Source organism: Candoia aspera, chromosome 4 (assembly GCF_035149785.1).
Source record: "Candoia aspera isolate rCanAsp1 chromosome 4, rCanAsp1.hap2, whole genome shotgun sequence".
Lineage (NCBI taxonomy): Eukaryota > Metazoa > Chordata > Lepidosauria > Squamata > Boidae > Candoia > Candoia aspera.
In genome coordinates, this window is record NC_086156.1 from 33,675,824 (window position 1) to 33,703,674 (window position 27,851).

Sequence of the window (27,851 nt, forward strand, 5' to 3'; positions counted from 1 at the left end):
CATCATTAAGCCATTATTTTGTGTGTCAGACTCCCAAGAGCTCAATCTTATATCTGGTTCCTTAGTGTAAGTCTCATTGAATAAAATGGGAGTTATTTCAGAGTAATGTGATTCAGAGTAATATTAAAGAAAGGATGATGTATTCTCAATAATGTATACACAGAATTGTGGGACTGATGAAAGATAGAGAAGGAGTACCTGTATTATGAAGTAGATTTTAAAAATACGTGTTTTTTTTCCTGTGGGTTCAGCATGTTAAAACCCCACATGAATAGAGTTAATCACCAACATACAGTAGGCTTAGCTGAAAACTAGCAAAAAAATGATTGCAATCGAAGTATTATTATCAGCCAAACTTTTTTTGCCTCAGTTCCTAGGATTTAGAAATATACCTGGTGGTATAGTTCCACTGAAGCTAATGGGGTGAGTTTTGAACTGTTGATGACCCTCCCAAAAAAGAGCATTACAGGATTAGACTAAAGACTTATTTACACCTTTTCAAATAATGGTCAAGCAGATGCTTTTAAGAGTCCACAAGCAGCATATGAAGGCCAGTCTTTCTCCCATTGTAGTTTCCCAATAAACCAATACTGTGGAATTAAAGCTGAATTGTAACTATTGGTAGAAATCCTCTGCATTTGTTGATTTCAAACCATCTTCTGGTGGTGACTTCCACAAGCTCTCTACAGACCCTGCCAAATACACCTTTTTGATGGATGTTTGAATCTTCCTATGCATCTGACTCTTTTGATACCCCTGGGTTCTATTAATACATCCTCATTAAGGAATAAACTGCTACCCAGGGACTAACAGAGGACATTAAACCCCATTTTGGGTGGGTGGTGGGGGGGGAGGGAAGGTTCTTAAAGACTGCCACTTTTATTTTGAAATAAAAACAACTGATTGAAATCATGAATTGAGAAACAGCAAATTATAATCTGCTCTTCTGCCTGCCCCTGCACCAGAAGCTGGAACAGAACCAGGATTTTCCAGCAAAAACCCCCAGACCTTAGTTGACCTAGAAGGGTGAAATAAACCCACATACAAGCAATCTCTTATTTTTTTTCTTTTAAAATTTATATCCTAGGTTTCCACTGTTAAAAATAATTCCCCAATGGAATATTGTCTTGATATTTTTTGTTGTACAGATATCTTACCTCAGTGAAAAATAGCTCTAAACTTTCTATCTTTGAAGGACTGAGCTTTTCAATGTCTTTGCTCCCTCTTCTGGCTTTACTGAGCAATTTCATTATTTGAACAGGAAAAACACGTAAGTGCATACTACATGTACTCAAACCACTCTAGGAGTGGGTTTTGTTCTCCTAATTTTTTTGAAATTTGCTAGAGAGTCCTATGCCTGTCTTACCAGCAGGGGTGTCTGTAGAGATGGTCAAAAATGACAAAGGGTGATCTTACTGTATGCATTTTTCAAAACCATAATCCATGATAACTGAGGGAAGGATTTTTTTAAAAAACAATTACTTTCAAAAACTTCTTTGCAGTAAGATTCAGAAATGGGAAGATTTTGATCATTGTTACTGAGAGTTTTAAGGGGCATTATTCCTATGAACTGTGGGATGCAAAAGACTTTTAATACATTAAACAATATTTATTTATTCAATCATTTCTATATTTCCCAACTTCCAAAGACTTAAGGCAGATTACACTATAAGCAAAGTAAAATAAAACCATCACTGCCCCCCTCCACCACACACACAAAGGGTAAACATTACAACAATAACCCAGGTCTGCAGTCTGCACCAAGAGCTCTTTGGAACAAGCACAAGGTGGGGGTTCCCTCTACCTTAGGAGGCAAGGTGTTGCATAGTATGCAGGCCCCTACTCCTTTCATTTTACAGGGAGTGGGAATCCTCATCAGTCCTTTTTGAGATAAATCCACAAGTTGATTCCTGTCAAGAAATATGATCCTGTAGGTACAGGACCAAAGAAGAATGTATGGCTTCATAGGTTAAAACAAGAACTGTGAATTGGGCCTGGAAACCTGCTGACACCCATGCAATGGCTGGAGGACAGGTGCTGTGCTACTAAACCTACTCCTTCCCAATAGTAGCTAAACTGCTGCATTTTGGACCAATTGTAAGCTTCTGAGTCATTTTCCAGGGGAGACCCATAGAAAACGCATTGCAGTAATCTAAGCATAGATGGTGTTAAGTCACAGTTGTAAGGGACATCCCTGTCCAAGAAGGGTTGCAACTCACCATCTGAAACTGAGCAAACCTGTCTTGGACACAGTTGAGCCTTCCTGTTGCTCTATAAGTTACTTTCCCTACTTCTAATTCATGAGATCTAATGTTCTGCAGTGGTTAGCAGGGCTATGAAAAACTAATTGATTTGGAATGGAACGTTCTGGAGAATTTCAGAATGTTCCATTTTCCTCCCAGCCTAATGTTGAACCCTCTCCATTCCATGCTATTCTGGGAGTAAGCAGAACATTTACTGAACCAGAAGCAGTCTGGTGTCCTGGGGGTCCTCCAGCCCCCAAACAGAAGTGTTTCATCAGCAGCTCCATGTCCAAGACACCTTGAGCCACTTTTGGATTAGAGCAGTGTTTCTCAACCTTGGCAACTTGAAGATGTGTGGCCTTCAACTCCCAGAATCCTCCAGCCAGCAGCCTGGCTAGGGAATTCTGGGAATTGAAGTCCACACATCTTCAAGCTGCCAAGGTTGTAAACACTGGATTAGAGGATTAACTTTCAGAAACCACCAACCACACCTGGAATAGTATGATCTGGAGGAGGCCTGACATGGTCCAGAGAGGGAACATAGTATTTTGGAATGCTTCACAAGTTCCATTCCAAATTGCTGAGTTTTGTTTACAAAACTTCAGACTAGTTCTGGCCAGTATGGCTGGGGAGTCATTTTTAAGGTCTTTGGATTAGGACCCTAATTCAGACCCTTCCTGTATTAACAAAAATAGCAGAACTGAACTGGAGACAGTTTTGGCTAGAACTGGGAATTTCACTCAATTTGTGCATTTTTTTCATGTAAACTGCTCTGAGAGTGAATTGGTTATTTCACTAAAACACAATTATATACATTGGAAAGTGATCTCCAGTTTAGGGTTACCTAGGAACACTCTCCAAACAATTAAAAAATAACAACCACTGAGCAAGGAATGGCTGGGATAGCTAAGTCAGTTTGAAGGCTAGTTGGAGGAAAATGCCAAGGTCTGTGGGTCAAGGTAGGGGGAGGCATTTTAATACCTGCCCTCTTCTTCTGAGGGACCAATGGTGTCCCAGCTGGCATTACAGGGGGTGAGGCTTAGGAAGAGTGAATGCTATGGAAGGAGCTCTTCTTCCCACCCAAGTAGAGGAGGTAATGTTGATGCTTGAGGCAGTCAGCCCCACTCCCCTCCATTAGTGGTCCACAGACCGAGGACAAGTTTAGGAGGAGGAAATTCAGCCCCATCCTGGAATGGGCATGTGGTAGTAGTGATGATTCAGAAGCAGCAGCAGCAGCAGATTGCCCACAACTATCAAAGTGGGCTTGTGGCAGGACTGAGGGCAGTATGGTCTAGGAAGTTTGTACTTGAAGATGCATGCTATGCTGTCTGCAGCTACTACAAGGCACAAGTCAATGGTGGAAGGATAATAGGCATCTTTCTATCTCAGAGATGCTTAAGCATGTTTTTTGCCAGTCTGTATGGGCCTTGAGGGCATCATCCAGTTGTACCTCAAGGTAACCAATGTTGCAGACTAGTAGCAAGGCACCCACTCTCAAGCAGAGCACCTCTATAATGGTTGAAGCAGCCATTAAATAGCAAGCATCAGGGTACAGTCTGCAGTTTGATGCAGTCTGCGGTAAAGATGATTGCTTTAGATGACCAGCCATTCAGCATGGTAGATGCTAGTTCCAGCATTTCCTCCATTTGGTTGCCCCTGACTACAACATCCCCTCACACACTACCTTCAACAGACAGGTGATGCCCTTCCTGTATCACTGATCCAGGGAGGAAAGATTGGGACTGCTGCAAAGAGCTGGTCCCAACACTCACATTTACTTCTCATCTAACTTTTGGTCCAGTCAAGATGGAATGCATGCTTCTTACCTCTTTCACTGGTGGGATGGGGTCAGAATGAGGGTGTGTTGGCCACTATAGGCCTCAGCACATCCCATGATGCAGGACCAAGGCATAGGTGGCTGTTGCTTCATGCCAAACAGCTGGGTGCGGCTCACATGACAGATGAGGTGAGTGCATGACAAAAAGCTTGGTTGAGAGTTACTTCATGACTGCAGACTATGGGCCCTGTTGGGTAGCAGATAGCTTTGTACAGTAGAAAATGTGTGTGGAGACAGAAACACTAAAGTTGGGAATATACCTTTTGTAAAAAACCATTCCTGAGGCTGTCAGTTATGTAGAAGAAAATAAAGCTAAGTTTTATTTAGGAAATAACATGGTGACAGGAAAGCCTAGGTTACTTAAGTCTGCCGACAGCTAAGAACCTGCAGCGTGCTCTCCTCCATTATTGAGAGGATGAGTCATGCAGACACCTGAATTACACCAGTTAGAGTCTAAAGAGAGTAAGAAAGCGATGACAGCCTTGAGAGTATCAGTCCAACATGTTATGTAGAGACAGGGAGAAGCTTTTAGACAAGGAAATGAGATAAAAGTGCAAAGTCCCTCTACTATCTATCTACTGCCCCTAGTGGTCAATAGTTTAATGGCTGCAGAAAGCTGGTGCATGAAAAGCTGAATTCCAACCAGCCCAACACACAACGGGCAACCCACTAGGCAGTTTGTTGGCATCAACTGCACTGTTCACAGACTGCACCTAATTGAATGGGATAGTTTTGGTTTGGAGGGGGCCAGCACCAGAATCATGCCAGTAGGCATGGAGGTTGTCATCTGTGTCTTATAGATAGTGGTAATTTTGACTGAATTGCAAAGGGAAGGGGGGTGCTAGACCAGTCTCAAGTTGAGCACCTTCTCCTGACACTTATCAGAATGTTGCCACCCTGTGGAACTTTTCTTGTCCCTGAGACAGCAACACCTAGGTGAATGTGCCAAGACCTTTAGCTATCCTTGGTTTTTATTACAAAAGTCTTTGGTTGAACTCCCAAGAGAAGCTGAGCTCTTGAGAATGAAACAATCTTGCTGGCCTGACTTCACACCGGAATCATGCAGCACTTATGCACTTGGATCCTAAGCAAGCATGTTTCTCAGTCTCTATGACCAAAGATGAAGAGGACAATTCCCCACACTGACAATTTCCTCCAGTAGAGAAAACTCCTGGTTGCAGAAGTAGCCCAGGTGAAGGAGAGACTAGGCTGTAGTTGCCTGGCAACAGCTCTTGCCCACCAACCCACTTGATCCAGGGCAGGTGATGTGGTACTATATCACTCACACCTAGATGGTGACTTGGTGGAGCTACCAGCCTTGAAGGTAACCTTCCCTTGTCAGTCTTTCCTAAACTGACAGTAAAGGAGGAATAAGGGACCTCACTTTCAAGACTTCTGTTAGCAGCCTGGCTATACCCATCCAGTGGTAAGGGATGAAGACACAAATCATCTGAATCACATTGAGCCAGTCACTCACTGGAGCAAGTCATACTCAGATGAGTCATGAGATGCACCCTGAATGAGACCCACCTGGCTCATCTGGTTGTCCTTCAGTCCCTGAGCTATCAGTGAGCACTCACAGCGGATGCAAGTCCATGTAACTCACCTGTTGGCTGTCCCTTTTGTCTCTGAATAACATGTAAAAACTCACATTAGAAGAAAACTCCAGGTGGGATTATCTAGTTCTTGCACATCTGAGTTGAAGAGGGATTTATTCACCATTCCATCCATGGCTCCCTACACTCCCTCAATCCCACTGACATAGTCCATCTACCTTTATACATGGACAGTAAGGAAGTTGCAGGCCCTAATTCCTGACCTAGCTAGGTCAAATGAGATGCACAAGTTCAAGGTCACATATATTGAAGGCACAAATACATGCAGCATGAAGGTGATAATATTCTGGCAGCAACAAACCACATAGTCAAGACAAAAGGAAAAAGAGGACTATTCTTTGTTTCCCATTCCTCATGCCATTGCCTGACTGTCTAAAAGGTAAGCTACCATTGTTTTTTGTAAAGATTCCTATAGAAAAACTGGACTTCAAGGTAGGTTGACATATGTAGTAAAATGTGTGGAGTGATATCAAAGATGTGTATTTGTGCATGAACATGCACTTCTGTTTAGGTTTACATAATTATGATTGAAATGCAAAGAGTGGTATATGCTAGTTTGATTGGTTCACTGCTTAGGGGCATATGGGTATTCTGTGGATGCTCTTGGTTTCCACAAATAATGAGATTCAGGATACTTTTTATTTATATAAGCTAAAACTATGTGAGCAATTCTGCTTTGACTTCTTGAGGTGCTTTGTTTCATGGAGGTCACCTCGCTGAGACTCAAAGATAACATGATTTACATCTCTGAACCACTTAACGCTGCTTTGAGCCTCCCCACTCCCCTCTTCCTCCATGGCCAACAGCATGCAAAGAACCTTTTAGTTACCGGACATGCCAAATCAACTTCAAGGCAATGATCTTTTTAAAGCATTATCAAAGCAAATCATTCCTTCAAAGCCATTTTTTTTTTTGCTTCCAAAACAGTAAAACTCATTTATAAAAAAAGTAATCAAAAACAAAACAAAGACATCGATAGGATTTTAATTACATGATTCAGGTAGCAATGTAGTTATCCTGACAATATTCCTTCAAGCCTGATTACACAGTTCTATAATTTATGACAAGAACAAGTACATATGTTTTGACAACCACCCATGATCAAAGTTCTCTGGTTGATGAGAAATATTTTTGAAGTGTTAGATACAATGCATGTAAAAATAGAAAGTTTAAGATCTAATCTCATCACAGAGAATGCTTCTGTTTGACAAAATAAATAAGGCAATAGACAGCCATTATTTAGAAGTGGCTTCCTTAAGGTATGCTATTAAGTCTGTCCTTTCTTTCTTACTCTTAAGGCCAGTAAAGACCATCTTAGTTCCTGGAATATACTTCTTCGGGTTTTCCAGGTATTCCATCAATGTATCTTCTCCCCAGATTATACCTATGAGAGAATATTATTACAACAACATTGTAGATCTAGATTCAAAATATTTTATACTGTATATCAGAATCTCTGTAATTCTTTTCCAAGGTGTCCACACTTTTCAACAGTATGATATATTGGTTAAGGTGCTGGACTAAAAATCAGAAGACTGTGAATGCCTTATGCCTGGAAATTGGCTGGGTGACTCTGGGCCAGTCATACTCTCTCAGCCCAACCCTCTCATAGGGCTGCTCTGAGGAAAACAGGAGGAGGAAGCATTACGTATACTGCCTTGAGATGTACAAAATTAAGGCAGGATATAAATCTAATAAAAAACAGGAATGGTATAATAAAAATTATACATAATGATTAAAATAAAGGAAAAAACAGAAAAGGAACAAAAGGATCCATATAATATTAAGCTAAAACTAGCTCAATCCTTGCCACATTATTGGGTGGGCTCTTGGCCCTGTACCCTCAAATATCTGACCTCAAAATCTGCCATAGAGGGACAGAACACCAGAGTAGTTTAAGGTTACATGCAGAGATGGGGAGGAACACAGAACTGCCTCTTTCTCATCAATTTGATTTCATGCAAAATGCACTACAGTTAGAAACAGATTTAAGAACATAAATCTTTTTGGGATCATCTTAGAAGACTGAGAGCGGATGCTAAAATATTAAACCAATCATTAGGTATTGCTACTGCAGTTCAAGTGAAGGCAGTAAGGAAGCCTAAGCATACTACTTAAGCCCTGAAGAAATATTTACTTTTCTGAACCATCTGTCAGTGCAGATATAACATGATGGTTCCCAAGCCTATCATATAATTTACATTGTGCAAAAGCAAGCCAAATCTACAAAGAAAAAATAAATTGCCCCACAGCACACAACAACTTGCTGTATGCCCAAAGTTGCAATTTAGAAGGATGAGATTATGCAACTGTCTCTAGAGAAGATTATTCAGTGGCTAAGTAAGGATGGGAAGTGGGGCACCTAAAAGGCCAGAATTAGGATCCGTTACATTCCAAAAAGTGTATTAAATCTGAAGGTGATCTCTAACATATACTAAAATGCTGTGATCCACTGGAGTGAGAATCCATTTTATTTGAACTGATTTTTTTAAATACACAATACAGTAATCCTTTGATAATACTTCCTCTCCTTCCCATTACTAGGTTCTTAGTTGCATTTGCTTTGCATGGTGAGTGTAACAATTCCATTTTACCTTTGTTTTTGTTGGCTTCTGTGTAAGAGAAACCAACGGCTTGACCAGTTTTTCGGCCAAACAGACCATGTAGATTGGGACCAGTCTTGTGTTTGCCTCCTTCTTCTACAGTGTGGCAGGTTCCGCATTTCATAGTAAAGATCTTCCTGCCCTTCTCAGCGTCTCCCATTGTAAATGCTGAAGAAAAGATATACACATGTAAGTAGTCCAAAGCCAGCTGGGTTCATAGAAAAGGCATGCAAAAATAGATAGAAATGTAAAGTAGGAAGCACTCTGAAACATTTCCATAAAAAACACGTACACGCATGCTATGTGTACAATCAAATACTAAAACTAGAAGCTAATTGCTACAACTTTCCTGATGGATGAGATGCTTCCCCTTTTAATACATTTATTATACTAAAGCATCTCATACTTCATGCTGCCAACTACATCTGGTAAGCATTTGTCCTCAAACTAAATGAAGTTAGTGTCAAAGAAATCACTATATAGTGAATTACTAGGGTTAGGGTCATTTCCCATTTGCAGCTTGGTCCTAGACCCCTGTTCTAATTACAGCCTTTAGATGTGATGACAATCAAGCAGCATACGGTCATCACGCTCAAAAGAATATAATCTGAATAGATGAAATGATCAATAACTCTAATGCTGAAATTGTGCCTCCATGATGCACTAATATGCACTTTCACTGGAAATTATTTCCAAGTAAATGCATGCACCTAGGATATCATACAGGAAGTGTGCCAAAAATATATCAATGCATACATCATTATAGAAAATATTAAGGCTGATTACTGCAAATAACCAGAATTAAGCACATTAACTCATTTGACATCACAACCAGGCCCTTACATAGCACCATCTGCCAGTAATCCTGATACTGACGACACTTCAATAAATTATTTAATGACCCTTACAATGACCTCTAAACAGCACAGAAACCATTACTTCTACTAACAGGCAGCAGCGCAGGCTAAACCTGCTTACTTCGTCCCTTCCTTGTGAAAGGATTTTATTTCCAGGTAATCAAGCTTCATACCAAGCACCCCCAAGAGAAACTTCCTCCCTAGTTCAGCTAAGTCCCAAATACGGGGCGACGGTTAAAAAGCAGCAGAGACGCTTTCTCTTCAGTGGAAGACTCCCACTGGCCTAGCTGGAATGAAGTGCACCCACTGGTGGCACGTTAAAGCGGCGCTCTTTTGAATTTTTATCAGGGTTAAAGCCACGTTGGGCCGCCGCCCTGACATCCCTCCTTCGTCCCATATAAGGTCGAAGTCTCAACAGTCAATGTGAGAGCGCCTGCTTGGCCTCTGCCGGAAGGGAGGCCTGGCTCCTCAGCAGTCCCTGCAGGGAGGGCGCTTGACGTGGACCCAGCCCCCTCCCCCCCTCCAATCGGTCACCCTCCAGACGTGTTGCACTACAACCCCCATTATTCCAGGCTGGGGTGATGGGAATTGTAGTCCAACACGTCCACGGAGTGACCGATCGGGAAAAGGGCAGCTCCTCCCGTCCAAGCTATGCTGCGAGAATCCAGGAACGTTCATTCCACAGCCACGTGGGAGCCGCAAACGGTTTCTCCCTTGCGGCTCTGCGCAGGCGTCGCCCGCAAGCCTGCCGGTCTGACCCTCGCGAGCCCTCGTTCTCTGGCCCGCCAATCCGCATCCCACTCAGAGCCGGCTCCGGCTTTTCCCACTAAGCCTCTTTTCGAGATTCGGGAGGCTCCGCTGACACGTGCAGTCTTAGGATAGAGGGGTTCTCTTTATTACCAGGCCAACTCGAGGACTACGTGCAAGAAGGTCGCTGTACCGCGCTCACGCCGCTCTTCCCTTCCAAGCTGCAGCGTCTCTACCCAAGGGCACCCTGTACGCAAGACTTTGTAGCCGGTGCCGCTACAGCCAAACTCCTCGTTCGCCTACTCTCCTTCGGCCAATCAGACGCTAAATAGAAGCAAGGCTATTGGGCAGTCTTGATGCCTATCATTATCTAGCAAAGTAGATTGAGCCTGGAGGAATGTCTGATAAGCCGGTCTCGCTTTGCGCAATGGGGAAGGACGCCGGAAGGAAGGAAGGAACGCACGCATGCGTGTTGGGGCCGTTCTAACAAGGTCAAGACCGCCTGAAGTGGCTGTGCCTTTTACGATTTTTTTTTTTTGAAGAATCATGTGAGTGAGCTCTGCTGCCAGCAGAAAGTGACGTAAATGGGGATTCCGCTCGTAAAGCGCGGAACTTGCTGTTCCTTTGGCGGTAAAGAGGCCGATAGTGCAAAGAGGGGAGCGATGATGCAATTATCGAACTGCTGAGATGGGAATGCATATTCAATTCAGAGTCAATTAAGTTCGGTTTATTGGAAGGGTAAACCTACAGCAGGTTTGTAGCACTGGATTGTGGTTAGTGTTTTTTGATCCAAATTGGTGGCAGCCCTTAGAAGACCTTGGCTGACTTCAAAAAGCTAAGCAAGGTTAAACTTGCTAGTAATGGGGTGACAGACCACCAGGGCTACAGTGGGAAGTCAGAAAAACATCCTAGAAAGCAATGATGAACATGTTGCCAAGAAAACTGTGGATGTGGTTATATACTGGGAGTCTCCAGAAGCTGAGCTTGACTCAAAGGAGACTTTTTCCTGTTACAGCTGGGACCCCACATTCCGCCATCAGAGATCACCCCTGCTGCCCAAGTCAAAAAGGCCACAAGCAAGTTCCCAATGACTTGAAGAGACGGTATATCTGCAGCAGTGAATAGGAATGGACAATCCCAGCCCCTTCTGTGTCCCCATCACAGTGGCTGCTGAACCACCACAAATTGTGTACACAGGTGGTCCTCGCTTAACGACCACTTGTTCAGCAACCATTCAAACTTACAACCATGCTGAACAAATGGCAGTTACAACCAGTCCTTGACCTTACATCAGTTGCAGTGTCCCTGCAGTCATGTGATTACAATCTAGGTGCATGGTGCCCAGCTTGTAATTATGACGACATAGAATCACATGGTCACATGATTGTCATTTGTGACCTTCTTTGCTAGCTTCCTACAAGCAAAGTCAATGGAGAAGCCAGCAGGAAGTTGCATATAGTGACCACATGATATCCTCACTTTAATGACCTGCAGTGATTTGCTTAATGATGGCTACCTGAAGTACTGGAATTTTTGTTGCTAAGTGGTGAGGTCATATGACATGCTTTATGACCACGTTGCTTAGTGACCGAAATTCCGGTCCCAATTACTGTTGTTAAGTGAGGACTACCTGTACAGCCACCAAGAGTCTTGATTGTGGCAAGACAGAAATGTGAAAATAAATATAAATAAAATATAGCAAGGCTTGTTGGGAGAAGTTGGAAAACTTTACTTTTCCATTGGATCAGATAATTACAAAGCTAGGTAGCCTCAGCTGTTTGGGAGTGGATGAGATGAAGGCTATATCATGACAATATGTCTATAAAGAATGGTTAATGAAGCATCATCCAGTTGCCATTGGTGGACATGTAGAACAGCCCTTATTTAAACATATTAATTGAAACCAACGCATCTTTGTTTCTGTTTATTACAGTTATATCCTGCCTCTTGTAGGGAAGCTCAGTACAGCAGACATAGTGCTTCCTCTTTCTTATTATTTATCCCTTTTTAAAAATATATATAATTCAAGGCAGCAAATACCTAATACTCCTGCCTCCTATTTTGCCCCACAAGAACAACCCTGTGAGGTAGGTTGGACTCAGAGCAACTGGCCCAAAGTCACCCAATGAGCTTCATGGATGAGGGCAGAGTAGAACCTGGGTCTCCCAGCTCCTAGTTCAGTACCTTAATCACTACTCCACACTCATTCTCAACTCTTTCAACACTGACGCTGTTTCCCACCCTTTTGTCTTCTTGCTTGTTAAATGGATATTTATAAGATCCTTAGTAGAATCAACTGTGTAAAATGCAGTGCATTCAATATATTTTATCCTGACCATAAAACATGCCTTGTGCTGTGCAATTCTTTCTGGAAAACTTTCATACCCAAGTAAGACAAAGCAGGCCTTTGGATCCACCCTGATATGAAACTCTGAAAGGCACTTGATCTCTGTGCTACTTGGCAGGTTTCCGTTCTAATGTGTGTCGAATACACTATTTCACAATCTTTGCAATTCCATTTTACAGCCTAAAGGATTTTTCCCTTCAAGACAGCATACAGACTCAATTGTTTCCATGCCACTAGGAAATCTATTTTCATCTGGATGGTGATCTACTTTAAAAGTATGCAGCTTGGTGTCTTTTAGAGTTTTAGATGGTATTTCTTATATGCCCAACCAGGCTGATCAGTAATCAGGATTAATTATGTTATTGTTCAAAATGCATGTGAAGGCATTAGGTTACCTATTCTGATCTGTCTCATCAGAAAAGAGAATCACAAATATCCACATCAGAATACACCGTGGATAGAAATGCTTTCTGATAAATGGGGAAGGGAGAGGAGAGACAACTTTTAGACTACCCACAAGCTTTTGTGGAATTAAAAGGATGTACCTATTTTAGATTTCATCTTAAAAAAAACCAGGTTCTCCAAAGCAATGCGTGTCAGCTGTTTGGACAATATACAACAGGGCTTCTGTATTTCAACACATGAGGGAGACTGCACTTAGGGAGTTTGTCAGATGCAGTCAAGTTCTAAATGCATAATCTGTTAGCAGCTTGTGAACAAACCCAGAGGATTCTTTCTTAGCATGAGATGGGCGGTTCCCAGTTTTCAAAACTTCTAATGCTGGAATGCTGTCAATTGGGTAGTTAGGCTCCTTTATGCTAACCATACCAGCAAATTGATATGACCAAATGCAGAAGGTGTAAGGCAGAGCCAGCAAAAGTTCCTCTCCAAAGAGAGAGCATACAGTGATTTATTTCTAGTTCTGAAGCAGCAATTTCATGTCTGTGGATATAGTGCCTCCGCATCAAATTAAGATTGACTCCTGGTGACAATACCTGTAGAGCAGGGATAGGTTACCATGCTCACAATGGCAAGCCTTGGCTAGCGTGTCATGTGATCAGGATAGGGGAGGGTTCACTTCACATGGGAACTTGAACATGTGTCTGGAAAACCCCAGATCCTCATATGTAAATACAAAAGCACATTTTATTATTATGGAACAAGGATTCTAATGCAATATTTGAAAAGTGGATAGCATGGTCAAAGACAGCAAAGTGATACTCCTATTTTACAGAATAGGAACACTGAGGGTGAAAGAGACAGTTAAGCATAATAATTTTTTACTTGTAATTTATAAAATATTGAGAATTTGCAATTTTGGCAGGCTATTCCACATCACAGAGGTCTGCCAGCGTACTCTAATCGGTCCCTACTTTAGAGGTTGTTGAAATAATTCCGCAAGGAATAAATTATTAAACAAAGAGTAAAATATAAAAAAATAAAAAGACCAATTCAGTGGGATACTGTGGCTGAGATGTTTATAAGTTCTGTCATTTGAGAAGGTGAGTTATTATAAAAAAAAAGCATGAATGCCCCGGAATTTATGCTTCCTGCCTTCCCTGTCATGATCCCTCAAGTCTCTCAGTGCCCGCCTTGTAAGATCATTCAAGTACTTGATGGCATCTCCCTTTGTAAAGGAATCCTGGATATCAAGTAATTTTGTCTGAGGCCTAGCCATCCCACAATTAGGAATCCATGATGGAGTGCAGCTTGTTACAATCTCTTTGGGAATAGCAGCACACTGGAGATCTGGTTTGCTAGCACACCTTTCAAACTTTAGGTGTGTCGAGGTTGGTTTACTAAGGATGATAGGATTGTGCCACACTATATATCTCTTTAAACGGGAGGGTGGCAAATCTTCATAGTAAATGGATTCTGCAGCCTTTAGAAGAGGCTGTGGCTCAGGTGGTACTGCAAGTTGCCTTTGGTACAATTGGTCTGTTTTATAGGTATCTGTAATTTTCCGAAATCTGTTCCAGGGCACTTTCTTATCTTCACTGTTTTCTTCCTGGTAAGCTGTTTCAGGCTGAATCCAATTGTAGAGCAAGCATTTGTTCCTTTGACTTGCTTTGTTTTGCGTATCCTGCTGATCAGGACTCAGTGATGCTTTCCCACCCTTTTGCACTCCCTCTGAATACCTGGAATGGTCTCTCCAATGAAGTGGCGGCTCGTAGTTCTCTGTAGAATCCTGATGTTCAGGATGTGCGATCTGTGGTCTGCCTTGAAGGAAACGGGCAACGCGTCCTTCTAAGGGCCTTATTTGAGACATTGTTGAATGAAAGGATTCTTTCTGAAGAACAGATGGAATAGAACTGATTCTCAAGATTTATATTTACAATGATGCATGTCAAAATACTATTTTCTAGGACCAAATAGACCTATATATTTATTTCATATCAGCACCCATCTCAATCCAGTGATTCTTAGTGGCTGATAATACACAAAACATAAAATAACACAATATAAAATAAAACAATAATGCAGTGCAACTGAGGTTCCTAATAACCTGTCTCACAGATCATCACAATAAGGCTCAACTAACATCCTGGCACCAGCGCCTGAGGGAAAAACCAGGTCTTCAAGGCCTTCTGGAAGGTTAATAGGGTCAGGGCCATCCAACTCGCGTGATGCTGTTCCACAGTGCAGATGCTGCAACAAAGGAAGCAGGCCTCCTGAGTGCCAATAGATGACATTGTTTAACAAAAGGCACCCAGAGCATGCCCATTCTTCCAGATCTGGTGGAACGGGTAGAAACATCAAAAGCAGGTGTTCTGGCAATGCACGGCATTATTGGTGGCAACCATCATCTTGAATTGCACTAGGAAACCTATTGGGAGCTAGTTCCTTTGGTGGCAAAGCAGTAGTGTTACATGGGCATACCATGGTGTGCCTAAACCGACAGACATTGCTTCATGGTGGACCAGTTGGAGTTACTGAATGCTCTTCAAGCCCTGTATAGAGCACACTGCAGTAGTCCAACCAAGAAGTAACTAAAGAATGAGTTATCTTGAGCAGTGCCTCCTGATTCAGGAACAGGCACAACTGGCAGACAAGACAGATTTGTGCAAAGGCCCTCCTGACCACCATTCCAAGCACTGACTAAGCCCTCTGTGCAACAGAGCTTCAGAAACAACCCCAAGTTTCCTCTGAAATCCATCCAGTCCATTAGGTGCTTGGGGTGGACCGATCAAGTAAGTCCTTCTGCCCTGCAGTGGGAGTGGTCACAGAGAATTCCAAAGCTAACATGATTTTGCCATGACAAGAGCCTGATGGTAATATCTGCAAAATTCAGATCATGTCACCACTTTCCATACTTACAAGCTCCACATCTTTGCCCAGTTCTCCAGTTGCTCTGCCAATTAACTTGGCATTATAGTCATCCAGCTGCAATGGGTTCATAGGCCCTCTGCCTTAAAAAAAGGAACTAAAATGTTATTTTCATTATTTTTAAACAAGTAATATTTAATATCTCTTTTTGCCTAAATTTTCTTTTTCATCCTCTGTATGTTTTTTAGGAAGATACAGAACATCACATGATTATCTGAAAGTGTTTGTGGTTTATCTGCTTAGCTTCAACTATAACACTTTAGTTTGCTTAAAATGTTTACCTGTGTAGTCTCGCTTGTAAGTAGACAGCCAAAGAGCCTTCTTTACATTTTCTAGCATATTGGCAGCTCGAGATGAAATATCAAGTGCTGGAGGTTGGAAAGTTGATTTAGGAGCTTCATTTCGCTGACCATTTCCTTCAGTGAACTGAGATTTGGCATAAAAATATAAATGAAACATGTTGACAAATGACTTTATTTGAAGCCATATTAGGAATGCATACTGTTCCTTCATTGGTTTGGAAAGTAGCAGTTTTTAAAATTAAATTTAAAACATTAAAAAACTAACAGGATGTTGTGTATATTTTCCATCTCACATGTACCTCTCTTCCTTTTTATTCTAGAATAAGTTCAATACAAATTGGGTTGGTGTTCAATGGAAAGTGTTTTCATTTTTTTTTTTTGCCCCTGCTGTTGTCCTAAATAAATTGGACTTCTGAGTCCTCCAGTGTGTTAACTTTTTAGAGAATGTTAGTTCTACACATACAGAAACTGATTTGGATTGAGACCAAAGAGCTTATCAAAGGTTAAAACACCCTAGCTTTCTTTCTAGTTCCTGATCCAGTTCAGATCTTTTAAGAAAAAGAAAAGAAAAAAGAGATTTTAATAGCTATATGAAAAGTCTGTTTACTGTAGACTGAAATACCCATTAGATCAAGGGTACACAGCCTGGTGTCCACCATGTATTTTAGACCAAAACTCTTTTAATTCCTTGTCACTGGAACATGCTGGCTGGGACTGATGGGAATTGGAGTCCTTGATACCTTGAGTGTGCCAAGTTGAATACTAGAAGTGTATGCAGTGGAAGAAGTCTGGTTTAATGCTGAGCTTTGCGTGGCAAGGGCAATATGTTCTGCCCCACTGTCAGGCTGCTTCCTGTCAAGGCTGGCCTGAAACCAGTTAAATGGGTACAAAAATTTCTGATAAGTAATTTCTATAGAAAAGCTAAGAAGTCCTTACAAAAGAATTCCAAGGACTGCTATACATCAAAAGTGAGCCCTATTTATATTGAAATCAAAGTTCATGTTTTTGCACTTCTTTCTCCCAACTGAGCTATACAACAGCCTGGACCGACTTCACTTTTGGGTAGGAGGCCTGGTTTCCATCTGTATCTTATTTTGACAGTCCACAACATATTTGATATTAGATGGTTTTCCTCTGACTGAGAACTAACTCTCACACATACAAAACAATACAGCCAGACGGATCTGCCTTGACTGGAAGTCTTGTCCCAAAGGAAGTGCCTTCTGTGCATGGAATTATTTATGATGATGATGAGGATGATGATGAATGCATGACTGTTTACTACTAAATACCACAGTACCTCCTGCATTGATTTCTGGGGTGTTTTTCTTAGAGCTTCTTCCAAGCCAAGTGCCCCTTGAAGCTCCTATTGAATATCTCTGGAGTGGCTTAAGGCTTGATCACTGCAACTGATAATATCCCAATTGTTGTAGAGATTAGTAGCTGGTGGTTGATTTTTCTGTGTGTGTGTGTGTTTGTGTGTGTTTGAGTCAGTCTTGACTCCCGGTGACTACATGGACAAGTCCATTTAGTTTTTTTGGCAATATTTCAGAGATGGTTTGCCATTAACCTCTTTCTATGGCTGAAAAAGAGAAAGTCTGCCCCCAAGTCACCCAGCTGGCTTCCATGCCTCCCAGAGATAGCAGCTTTTTGAGAGTTCAGACAGGGGTCTTCCTCTGGCTTATTAGATGTCAGACACTGAACCTGAGATCTGAAACATGCATGCCATGTGTTCTGCCACCACGTTAATGCTATTTTTTGACTACTAGTAGTAATTACTTACATGACGTGCCATAGCTTCTATATTGATAGATTCATAGGCATCTTCCTTTCTCTCAGGGCCAACTGTAATGTCATATGAAAACATTCCATTGTACCATGAAATTCGTGGAATTCACCGTAGAATCCCTATGAGTTCTGTCCACATTAGCACAGAATTAACATTGCTTGTGGTATTCTTTCATTACATTGTGTGGTTTTTAAAAGTGCAATGAAAATAAAAACAAAGGTAGTTCCATTTCTCTGATCCTGATTCTGTAGGAATATTAAAATCACTCCTTTTGCTACAGACACAAGGAGGTAAAGTTACTGGAGATGTTTTTGCTTAGTGATGTAGAAATACTCTTGTGAGTAGGCAAGGCAAGGCAATGACTACTATTAGGATATTTAATAATGAAAGATCGCCCCTGCTTTCATCATCCTACATTTACTAAGAATATGGTAATAGAGACAGATTAGTTTATCTATTCTTCTTTCAGGGAGAGGATGACTTCCTTTCAATAAAATAAGACATTTTACTATAAGCTAAATACAGGAAATGGTTCATGGTATTTTTCATGTGGTCCATGCCCAGTCAGTGAGCTTTGCACACAATTTGTTTTAGACTTTCCAGCATTACTAACATTTACTAACTGCTGGCTATAACCGTTACCAAGCTTGTCTATAATCCAAATGGTGTTTTTTATACCACATTTTTAATCTACAATCAAAACATTTTAGGGGAGGGAAAAAAACTAACTACAGCAAAATCAATGAACACTAAGTGTATATACCAGTGTTTCCCAGCCTTGGCAATTTTAAAATGTGTGGACTTCAACTCCCAGAGCTCCCCAGCCAGCATGTTGGCTAGGGAATTCTGGGAATTGAAATCCACACTTCTTAAAATTGCTAAGGTTGAGAGACACGGGTATATACAGTACTGTAGGTCACTTAAAAGCATCTTTATAAGAAGAAATCCCAAAAGGCTAGGTTTTAAAAAGTGTTTTGCCTGAGACATCATACACAGCTCTCCAAGCATTGCTTTCAGCAAATCATGTTCACATTGCATGGATAAGATGCAAAGATAACTGAAGTCAGTGTGCCTTGAAAAATAATGTATGTTGTTGTTGTTGTCTAACTAGGGCTGTGCAAAGCATTCAAAAAAATGGCTTGAACAAAGTACCCCTCCAAAAAGTACCAGAGGAACTCTGCTGTCTGGAACGTTTGCACAGCTGCTTTGAAAACAATCCCTGGTTCTCTGCACATGCGCACGAACAGAGAGCGCTTCTGCTGGAATTTCCACTGAAGCACTTTGCTTGATTGCCATTTAATATTTAATTCTGAATATTTAAATACTGAATATTTAAAACACCGCCCTATAAAAAGAGAAGCACTCTTTACCTTGGATATTCATGTTGCCATGGACATAAGGATGAAAAGGACGATATCGGCCCTCAATGAGTAGACTCCCTGGTGTCTTATATTTTAGATAACTTGCACATCTAAACAGCAGAGCAGATTTTGTAAGGATTTGGCAAGCAAATACGACAAGTAGTGCTACCTAACAGTGTATCTCATTGGTTTCCTTAATTTTAAGTCCTGCATGTACTGATTTCTCTTTATCAAAAATAATAATATAGATCCTATAAACCATGTGATCAACCTTGCTATTGACTATAGGTGGCAAAGGATTTGCACCTTTTCACAATGTGTTCTTGAGTCCTTCATAGGTCAATATATTTTCACAATATAGTTCCTGTATTGTCCTACAGTATGACTATATGGAGGGCCTTGCTACTGGCTTCTGCACACAAGCAAAACAAGAGCTCATATCTGGAAGTGCAGAGAATGCTGAACTCCTTGCTACTGCCTTTCCCTTGCTTACCCACTCTTTAGTAACCTCATTACTCATCATACCAAAGACACATGAGTTAAGAATCAAGACTGGACATGCAGGAAACTTGGAATCTATTAATTGTGCTGTGGATTATGAACTCAAACCTGAACTCACATTGGAATATTTGAATAAGTCTCCTATTTTTTTTACATACCTGTACCTGTCCTATGCCTACATTTCACTATATTCCTTATATTATTATTAAGAATTTAACTCCAACTACAAATAAATATATTGTCTTTTAAAAAAAATTAGATCTCGCACGTTCTGATCACACAAATTCAGTTTTTACCACCACCACAGATTTCATATGCATTTAAAGCAGAGATGGGGAGCATGTCAACCTCCAGATGTTGCTGATCTACAACTCTTTCACACTGGCCATGCTGACTGTGGTTGCTGGAAGCTGGAGTTCAATGACATTTGTTGGTTATAGATTCCCATTGCACACATAATGGAACTAGATTCCAGTGCAGCTCATATGTAAAGCAGCTGTGGAGAATGAAACCAGTTCAGAAAGCCAAGTATAAGCTTACTTGTTCGAATTTTCTGGCAACTCAGGTAGTCTGTAAGTAGAATAAAAAAGTATTCAAAACATATTCTTTATTTATTTATCAAATTTATATAGCCGCTCATCTCATGTGACTCTAGGCGGTATACAATAAAACAAATAATTAAAACAAATCTTAAGTAACCGTTAATAACAATTAACATAAAACATAAATAAGATCACGGGAGAACGCACCAAAATTTCACACACAATACAACCATCTCACGGGCCCCCTACTACCATGGGATCCCCAAGCCTGCTGAAAAACCCATGTTTTAAGAGATTTCCAGAAGAACAATTCTTTATCAGGCTTTATAATCAGATGCTTTGCAGATATTTTGAAATACAACTTTCATCAGCCTTGGCACAATTAATGAACAATTATAACTGTACCACTCTGATCACTCCAGTTGTATCACTACATCTGGCTGAATGATTAGCAGGTGTATATATACACTATATTTAACAACTATAGCTGCTTGAGTGAACAAAGGAGGAGGCTACCAAGCTAAGTGAATAAAAGACAACAAAAACAAAAGAACCTAACACCTTCCTACAGGGAAGCACTCTTAAGACACCCAATGAAAGTGAGCATACTCACTGATTGTAGAATACAAAGGAAAACAAGGAAGGAAAAAAAAAAGAGCAGATATCCTAGAAGAAGCAAACGGCAACATTTTATGTTAGAACCTACCTGCATTTCTTTATCACTTAGGATTGTACAATCAAAAACGTATTTCAGAGATCTACCTGTATATTTGCAAATAATTATAAATACCCATCTATCTCCCATTTCCATGTGGAATACTACTCGTATAGTATAATTATTACATTTTTCCTTGCCTCTATTAAAGGTCAGCTGGATCTGGATTTATATCTGTTTAGTACAGTAACTAATATATTCCATTATCAAATGATTTGGTACCCAGACACGTAAGTATGCATATATACATACATAGCGACTGATTTGGTGAGAGAGAGAGAGAGATGCAATATACATAGAGCTAGTTTGGTGTAGTGGTTAAGGCACCAGGCTAGAAACTGGGAGACCCTGAGTTTGGGCCAGTCACTCTCTCTCAGCCCTGGGAAGGAGGCAATGGCAAACCACTTCTGAAATCTTGCCAAGAAAACTGCAGGGACTTATCTAGGCAGTTGCCAGGAGTCGACTCAAAGATACCAAAACAACCACCACCATAAAACAAAAAGCCAATCATATACCCTATACATAAACATACATACACATACTTAGCTCAAATCAGTGCACTGGAAAATGAAGGCTACTTAGTTGAAGGTTGTAGACTGAAATCTATCATGCTTGTCCAGTACAGGTTGGTAGATTGATGTTTTATTGACCTCCCAGTCTAAAATTGAGAGAGGGGGACTGGCACAAAGTCATTTCAAAGTCAGAGGAAGGATTAGAACCTGGGTGTGTCCTCACCTACTCCAACACCTTAGCAACTATACTACATGGATAAGATTTTGCTTATATCAGGGCCCAAATAACCCATCTAATCCTATGGCAGTTCAAAGTTTAGTCAATGTCTCATATGCAAGCATTAACAATTCCCAAAAATGTATGCTCAGAGAAGTGGGCACTTGGAGAAGTGGGGAAATAATGGACACTAATGAAATCTTTTTTTGACCTTTTGCTTTCATGCCAGCTGAGCACCTCCACATCCTGAACAGAAAGGGAATCTTGCATTCCTTTTGTGAGAGGAGTGTTGTACTAAGAATAATGTGCTTGGTGTGCTTAGTAAGTAGTATGAGCCTAGCCATTGTAGTTTATGAACTACAGTCCATAACTTAGCATGATGATCATCCAGTTGTAATTTATGGTATAAGCAGATCATGGCATAGCAGAATTGTCTGTAGGCCAAACAATATATTTATTTATATTTCATTAATCAAATAACAATTTGTTTGCACAAAGTGCTGGCATTTTGTAACTATTGTTCTGTTACAAAAATAATTGCACGCTTAGTTATAATAGCAAATTTGAATAATAAATAAATAATAAATAATTCTGTAAAGGCAGTCTGGAATTGAAAAAAATACTGATTTGCCACCATAAGCATGTAAAAATTAAGTCTATTGTCTGATCAAGAAACAGAATCAGTTATTAAAAGTTCCAAGGTGGAAAAAATCAACATTTTCTATGTTAGAGGATAAATACTTGTTGCCACCTATTGACAGTATTTATAACTACAACATTTATTGACATCCTGATTTGGACCAGTGGTATTTTCAGCTTCAGAAACACCTGAATTATTATAAGGGGAAAAGGCCACAATTAGTCTTTGTAAATACTTGCTATAGATAAAACAATTTGATATACATAATTGAAGACTGAATGGAACAAGGATCTGAAGATCCCCATTCTCCCTAAACAATGGGAAAGTCTTAACATCTGTATCAAAAAAAATTCAATAGATTTATGGTTTAGTCAACAAAAAACAATACCTTAAACTTATTGGACCCCACTGCATGTATAATCATCATATTGTTGGAGATGTAGTAAGAATAGTACTTCATTTGTAAATGTTTTTGTGATGTCCTAAAGTTATGTTTGGGGAATAAGTAATTACATACATTAATTTGACTTTGAAATAGGGTTTAATACTGCCAAATATTGGTATTTTCAATTAAGTACCTATTACATGGAAATGACAGTTAGAAAAATGGAAATGGGATATTTTTACTGTTAAAAGACTATTCCTTCAACATTGGAAAAATAATTATATGGCCCCAATTATTCAGTGGACTGGAGACCTGATATTATTTGCCATTTATCAATCTATACTGATAGGCATAGATTATGGATGGACAATTCAATGAAATATGGTCATCCTTTATTATTATTATTAATAGATTTTTATCCTGCTTTTTAAAAAAAAATTGGTCAACGCAAGGTGGTAAACATACCTCCTGTCTCCTATGTTCCCCACAACAACAACCCTGTGAGGTGGGTTGGACTGAAAGTGTGTGACTGGTCCAAAGTCACTCAGCCAGCTTTCATGCCTAAGGGAGGCCTAGAACTCACAGTATTCTGGTTTCTAGGCAAGCACCTTAATCATTACACCAAACCGGCTTAATTAAGACTGTTATGTAACACTGTATGTATGAAACACCCTAATATATAATTTTTATTCTTGTTAATTATTTTTTCTATGTTTTCTTCTTTCTGTTTAATTAAATAAAAACAACCCCTCACCAATGTGATTTTTACAGAAAATTAGGGTTTGAGTTCTCCACTAGGTGGCAGAAAAGAGTTTCTCTTTGTTGGCCTCTAGTTGCAATTCACATTTTTGCAAGCCAGTTTTTGTACTTTAATGGACTTTTTTTGTGTGGAGGGGTGCCTTTGAGTCAGTCTTGGCTCCTAGTGACTGCCTGGACAAGTCCTTGCATTTGTCTTGGCAAGATTTTGGAAGTGGTTTGTCATTTCCTCCTTCCTAGGGCTGAGAGAGAGTGACTGGCCCAAGGTCACCCAGCTGGCTTTGTGCCTAAGGTGGGACTAGAACTCACGGTCTCCCGGTTTCTAGCCTGATTCCTTAACCACTGCTCCAAACTGGTTCTCTTTAATAGACTATTCCCCCTTCAAATTGCAGGCAATGGAATATATTCATGGTAATCATAACCAGATTAATAAAAATATGGTAGGGAGAGCATGTACATTTTGCAATGAGTAGCATACAAAATCTAACATTGGAGAGGCAAATGATGGTCTTGTATATATTAATATTGTAAATAAATGTAACTATCACAACAGAAGTATTTCTGTCAGGCTCCACAATCAAATGATTGATGAATTGTCTGATCATGTTCATCTGCCATTATGAGTCAATGCGTGTCAAGAACCAGTTGGGAGGGGGAAACATCAAGGAGTGTGAAACTATTCTGTTTGGACTAAAGGGGAAAGTAAAGGTTGTACATCAGAGACATCTGTGCTTGGCATGCAAACCATTGGAATTAAGGGAGAAGAGATGTAGGTGGGAGTGGGGTGTCTGCTAACTTTTAATTAGGAAATTTTTAATCACAGCCTTTCCCTTGATCTGTACACATTCTCAATAAATCTGAAATCTGCATTTTCAATAGTGCATGAGTCAGGTCATTATTGGGATACAAGGTGTCAGTTCTCACAATTTCATGTTACTTTGAGGACTTTTCATCTGAGCAAGTAAAAAGTTTTTTTGATGCTATCAGTGGTTAAATTCTAGAACACAGTTTTAGTTTTGCAGTACTCAACATACAAGCAACTGAGATTTAAAATAGGCATGTAGAATCTTTGTGAGGCCAGATTTTCAAAAAGTTGCTTGACACCTGCAGTAAGAAGTCCTTTCTTTTCATAACAAACCATTCTATCTGAAAGACCATCCCTTTAATGAACTAATGAAGATGGCAGGGAGTGGGGAACCAGTGCCTATCCTAATTTTTTCTCTTAAATTTCCTCATTCTGGAAGGATGAACGGGTGGTGGTGGTGGTGGTTAAAACTCACCTGCAAGCTGGCATGTAGGTTTGAAAGAAAGAAGTGTAAGAGAAGCCAAAGCAGGTAGAGAAACTCTTTTTCCCCTAGGTGTGGCAGGAGATGATGCTAAAGTGAAAGGTGCCCAGACAGGATAGGAAACAGTGGAAATCACAGCAGAGAGAGTTAGGAACTGGATGATCCACAGCCAGGAAAGAGTGACCAGGAAGAAAGCTGAAGCAGGTGAAGCCAAAGAAGGAATCTGTGAAAAGAGCAGGTAGTGGAAAGGAAAACACAGCCTTGGCATGTAGACAGTGGCAGAGCAAACTCTGAATGCTAGGTAATTGGGCAAGTGTTTGCTAAGAAGGTGTGAAGTTGTTAGCTTTCCTGAGCCTGTGTTGTAAAGTAAATATGAGAGGAGGAAGACACAGCAGCTAAGCATTTTGTATAATAAAGTAAAGGAGTAGAAGTTTAAGTCATTTAGCTAAATGGAGTCATAATTAACTATAAGGTATACTACCTGTAAGGTTAGTATGCCTTATAGTTTTTGTTTTATTCACATACACACATTCTTATTTGCTAGAATTCTTGTAAATACATTATACACTAAGTTTGTATAGCAATAAATAGCACTGTATTCACTTGCTAGCTGGGTGTGTGTCTGGTTTCATTCTTACCTGGACTCACCCTCCAACACTATTTTTTTTAACTGGTGAAAACTCCCTGGGAAATTGGCTTGGGGATTAAAATGCAATGCTAGTCAATCAAAAGCAAAGAATGGAGGTCTCCTACCTTAGTGGAACATTTTTGGGGTCCTCATCATAGCAGGGTCCATGAGTAAATGTGTAAGGTGGCTCATAGATTCTGTGAGATTCGGGCAGCATAGGTTCACTCCCTCCAGGTTCTTGGCCTGCTTTAAAGACTGGTTTGCACAGCTGAAATGTTTTCCTTAGTTCTTCATATCTGAAATGAGATCAAACATTATGATAGAACAGCTGCAACTATAGCATTTTAAGATGGGGTGACAGCTTACGATTCTCCAGTTGTTGCTGAATTACAGCTCCCTATTTCTCTCACTAATGGTTACAAGTCTTGTAACAGCTAGGATCTGAAGAATGTGTTCACACATCACACTAAGCCATGGCTTACTTACTTATTGAATAAACCACAATTGGTAGGGTTTACACAACATTCTAAACCACATTCTGAACCATAGACAAAGAAACCACATTATGATTTACTGTACTGTGTGAACCCAATTGAAGTTTAGCAATATCTGAAATTCTCTCATTGTCCATACTCTGTAGGTAAACGGTAGGCTTCAGTCTAATTTCATAACTCCACTGCAAATGACCACATCAGGCTTCTAGAAAGAGCGTTATTTAACACTTGTCAGTATTTCTAATCTCTTTCATTCCAACAATTCAGATGGAAAAATCATAGCAAACCAATATGTCTAACCAACTCTAGAACAACAGGTTATTGGGGCCACTAGAAACTTATTTCTTTTTCAAGTTTAAGCATTCCAGATGTGTATTAAGTTTCTTTTTACATTTCTTATGCTGAGACTATTTAAACAGTGTTGGTACTGGCATGCTAGTCACTGGTTTCTGCAGGGGCTGGAGGGAGGTAAACATAGACAAGATCTTGGTCAAGACAGCATGATCAGAACCCTGTCTCTTTGTATACATAGTGACATTGATGCACATATAAAAAGAGCTGGGTTTTGATTTCACTGCCACAACCACCATCTTGCCTTTTGACAGCTCCCTGACTGTCTGGCTTTGGTGGACTTTGTTCTGAACAAAATATAAACATTATTGCCATGCAGTGAGTAGGATGAAGGCAAGAGAAGTGTTTAAAAAGTCTTGTATGCCATTGGCTTCCCAGTTGGTGAGCTGGCACCTTTCCCTCTTTGTCCTATAGAATTAATTTTAAAAGGTATACTCCATTTGATGTTGGTGATGGTGAAGGATGTACAGAACATGATCTTCCGTTTAGTCCAAGTTAACATTTCAAATGACATTTTCACAAATAATTAATACAATCCATACAAATAAATAAATATTATTCCAAATACAGGGAATTAAACAATGCTTATCCCAAAGAAGCAAGAACACACCAAGCCCTGATCTTAGCATTGGTGCAGATATATCCCATTGTATAAATATTTGAAAATCTAGATTGAACCTACGATTCAATGATACAGGTGAAAGCAGTTAGTAGTGAATTTTTACCTTTCTGGGAACATAGGTGGGCCTGGAGGGATATGCAGTGGAGTAAAGTGATCAGTAGATTCCAAGGTTTTTATTACTACGGCTGTTCCATCTTGTGTATCATTGTAATAGGACATTCTTGGGTGGACCTCCATCTTTAACTGCTATGGAGAGGACCTGAAAACAGACAATTTCAATGGTCTAGTTCTGAAATCAAACAAATATTTACATTTGAATACATTTTCAGATTGCATTGGCAAACTAAATAAGTTTGAACAAATAAAGTTGATAAGAGGGAAGGGAAGATAAAAAAGAGGGAAGGGAAGATTTCTAAAATAGAGAAGCACTGATTTTGCATTTTTCAATAGTGCAGGATTTCTAATTCAAAACAAGAATTTGATCTGTCAGAAGTCACATAAATAAGCAATCACAAAAAATGGACTTGTCGTAGTGATGATCTTTTTTTACTATTGTGCATTGAATTGAATGGAATATGCATGTTACAGAGAGAATTTAAATCATTCTGTATATAGTGGTCATATCATGAACAATAAAACATATTTTGATTTCCCTTAGTTCATAGGAGAAAAGCACAACACCCTCACACATGCAAACAGTGTTTGTCCAGATGATGATACAGCATTTGCAACTGTTAAATGATGTATCTTGCAATTACTAGCTATTTCAGCCTTCTCAAACTTGGTGCCCTCCAAATGTACTGAACCTCAGTCCCCGTGATTCTCAGCTACCATAGAAAAGATACATGCTTTCTAGGAATTATGGGAGCAGTTTCAATACAATTAGAAGGTGTTCAGCTGGGGAAAGGTCTTTGAACTTTAAGGACAGAGAAATCTATGGCCTTCCAACTGGGGCTAAACTAAATTCCCATTGGCTGTTTTGGCTGCTGGGGACTATGACTCAGTTTATGTTCTCTTTTCTGTTGTAGCCTTATATCCACCTACCTTTCCATTTAAGTGCTGTGCAGGGTACTGTATTACTTTCTTGGCCAGTCCTCCAAGTTGTATCTGACATCACAATGACTTGGTCATGACTCCTTGTGAAATAGAAGAGATTGTCCTCACTCTTGTTTC

General features: G+C 40.1%; 2 protein-coding genes across 2 annotated transcripts; both read right to left on the bottom strand.

Annotated features, from left to right (window-relative positions):
• Nucleotides 1-6,664: 6,664 nt before the first annotated feature.
• On the bottom strand, nucleotides 6,665-10,185 carry LOC134497838 (cytochrome c). The gene is made up of 3 exons (XM_063303782.1): nucleotides 10,057-10,185; nucleotides 8,291-8,467; nucleotides 6,665-7,080 (listed from the first exon to the last, which is right to left on the bottom strand). Exons 2-3 carry the CDS (start codon nucleotides 8,457-8,459, stop codon nucleotides 6,932-6,934), a joined length of 318 nt encoding a protein of 105 aa, XP_063159852.1. The 5' UTR covers nucleotides 8,460-8,467; nucleotides 10,057-10,185; the 3' UTR covers nucleotides 6,665-6,931.
• A 3,575-nt stretch (nucleotides 10,186-13,760) lies between these two features.
• SPMIP4 (sperm microtubule inner protein 4) lies at nucleotides 13,761-26,915 on the bottom strand. Its single transcript, XM_063302029.1, has 8 exons — nucleotides 26,782-26,915; nucleotides 25,337-25,507; nucleotides 19,039-19,139; nucleotides 17,663-17,724; nucleotides 16,620-16,745; nucleotides 15,859-16,003; nucleotides 15,569-15,660; nucleotides 13,761-14,540 (listed from the first exon to the last, which is right to left on the bottom strand). Exons 1-8 carry the CDS (start codon nucleotides 26,913-26,915, stop codon nucleotides 13,761-13,763), a joined length of 1,611 nt encoding a protein of 536 aa, XP_063158099.1.
• Between the last annotated feature and the right edge of the window lie 936 nt (nucleotides 26,916-27,851).

Bases quoted from the DNA above. Each gene is read 5' to 3' on its own strand.
- LOC134497838 (XM_063303782.1), bottom strand. From the start codon at position 8,459: ATGGGAGACGCTGAGAAGGGCAGGAAGATCTTTACTATGAAATGCGGA. The intron at 7,081-8,290 runs GTAAAATGGAAT...ATTCTCTCATAG, and splicing joins AGAAGCCAACAAAAACAAAG to GTATAATCTGGGGAGAAGAT.
- SPMIP4 (XM_063302029.1), bottom strand. From the start codon at position 26,915: ATGGAGGTCCACCCAAGAATGTCCTATTACAATGATACACAAGATGGA. The intron at 17,725-19,038 runs GTAAAGAGTGCT...ATGACATTACAG, and splicing joins TGGCAACATGAATATCCAAG to TTGGCCCTGAGAGAAAGGAA. The intron at 14,541-15,568 runs GTAAGTATGGAA...TCTGTTCTTCAG, and splicing joins TGGGCAAAGATGTGGAGCTT to AAAGAATCCTTTCATTCAAC.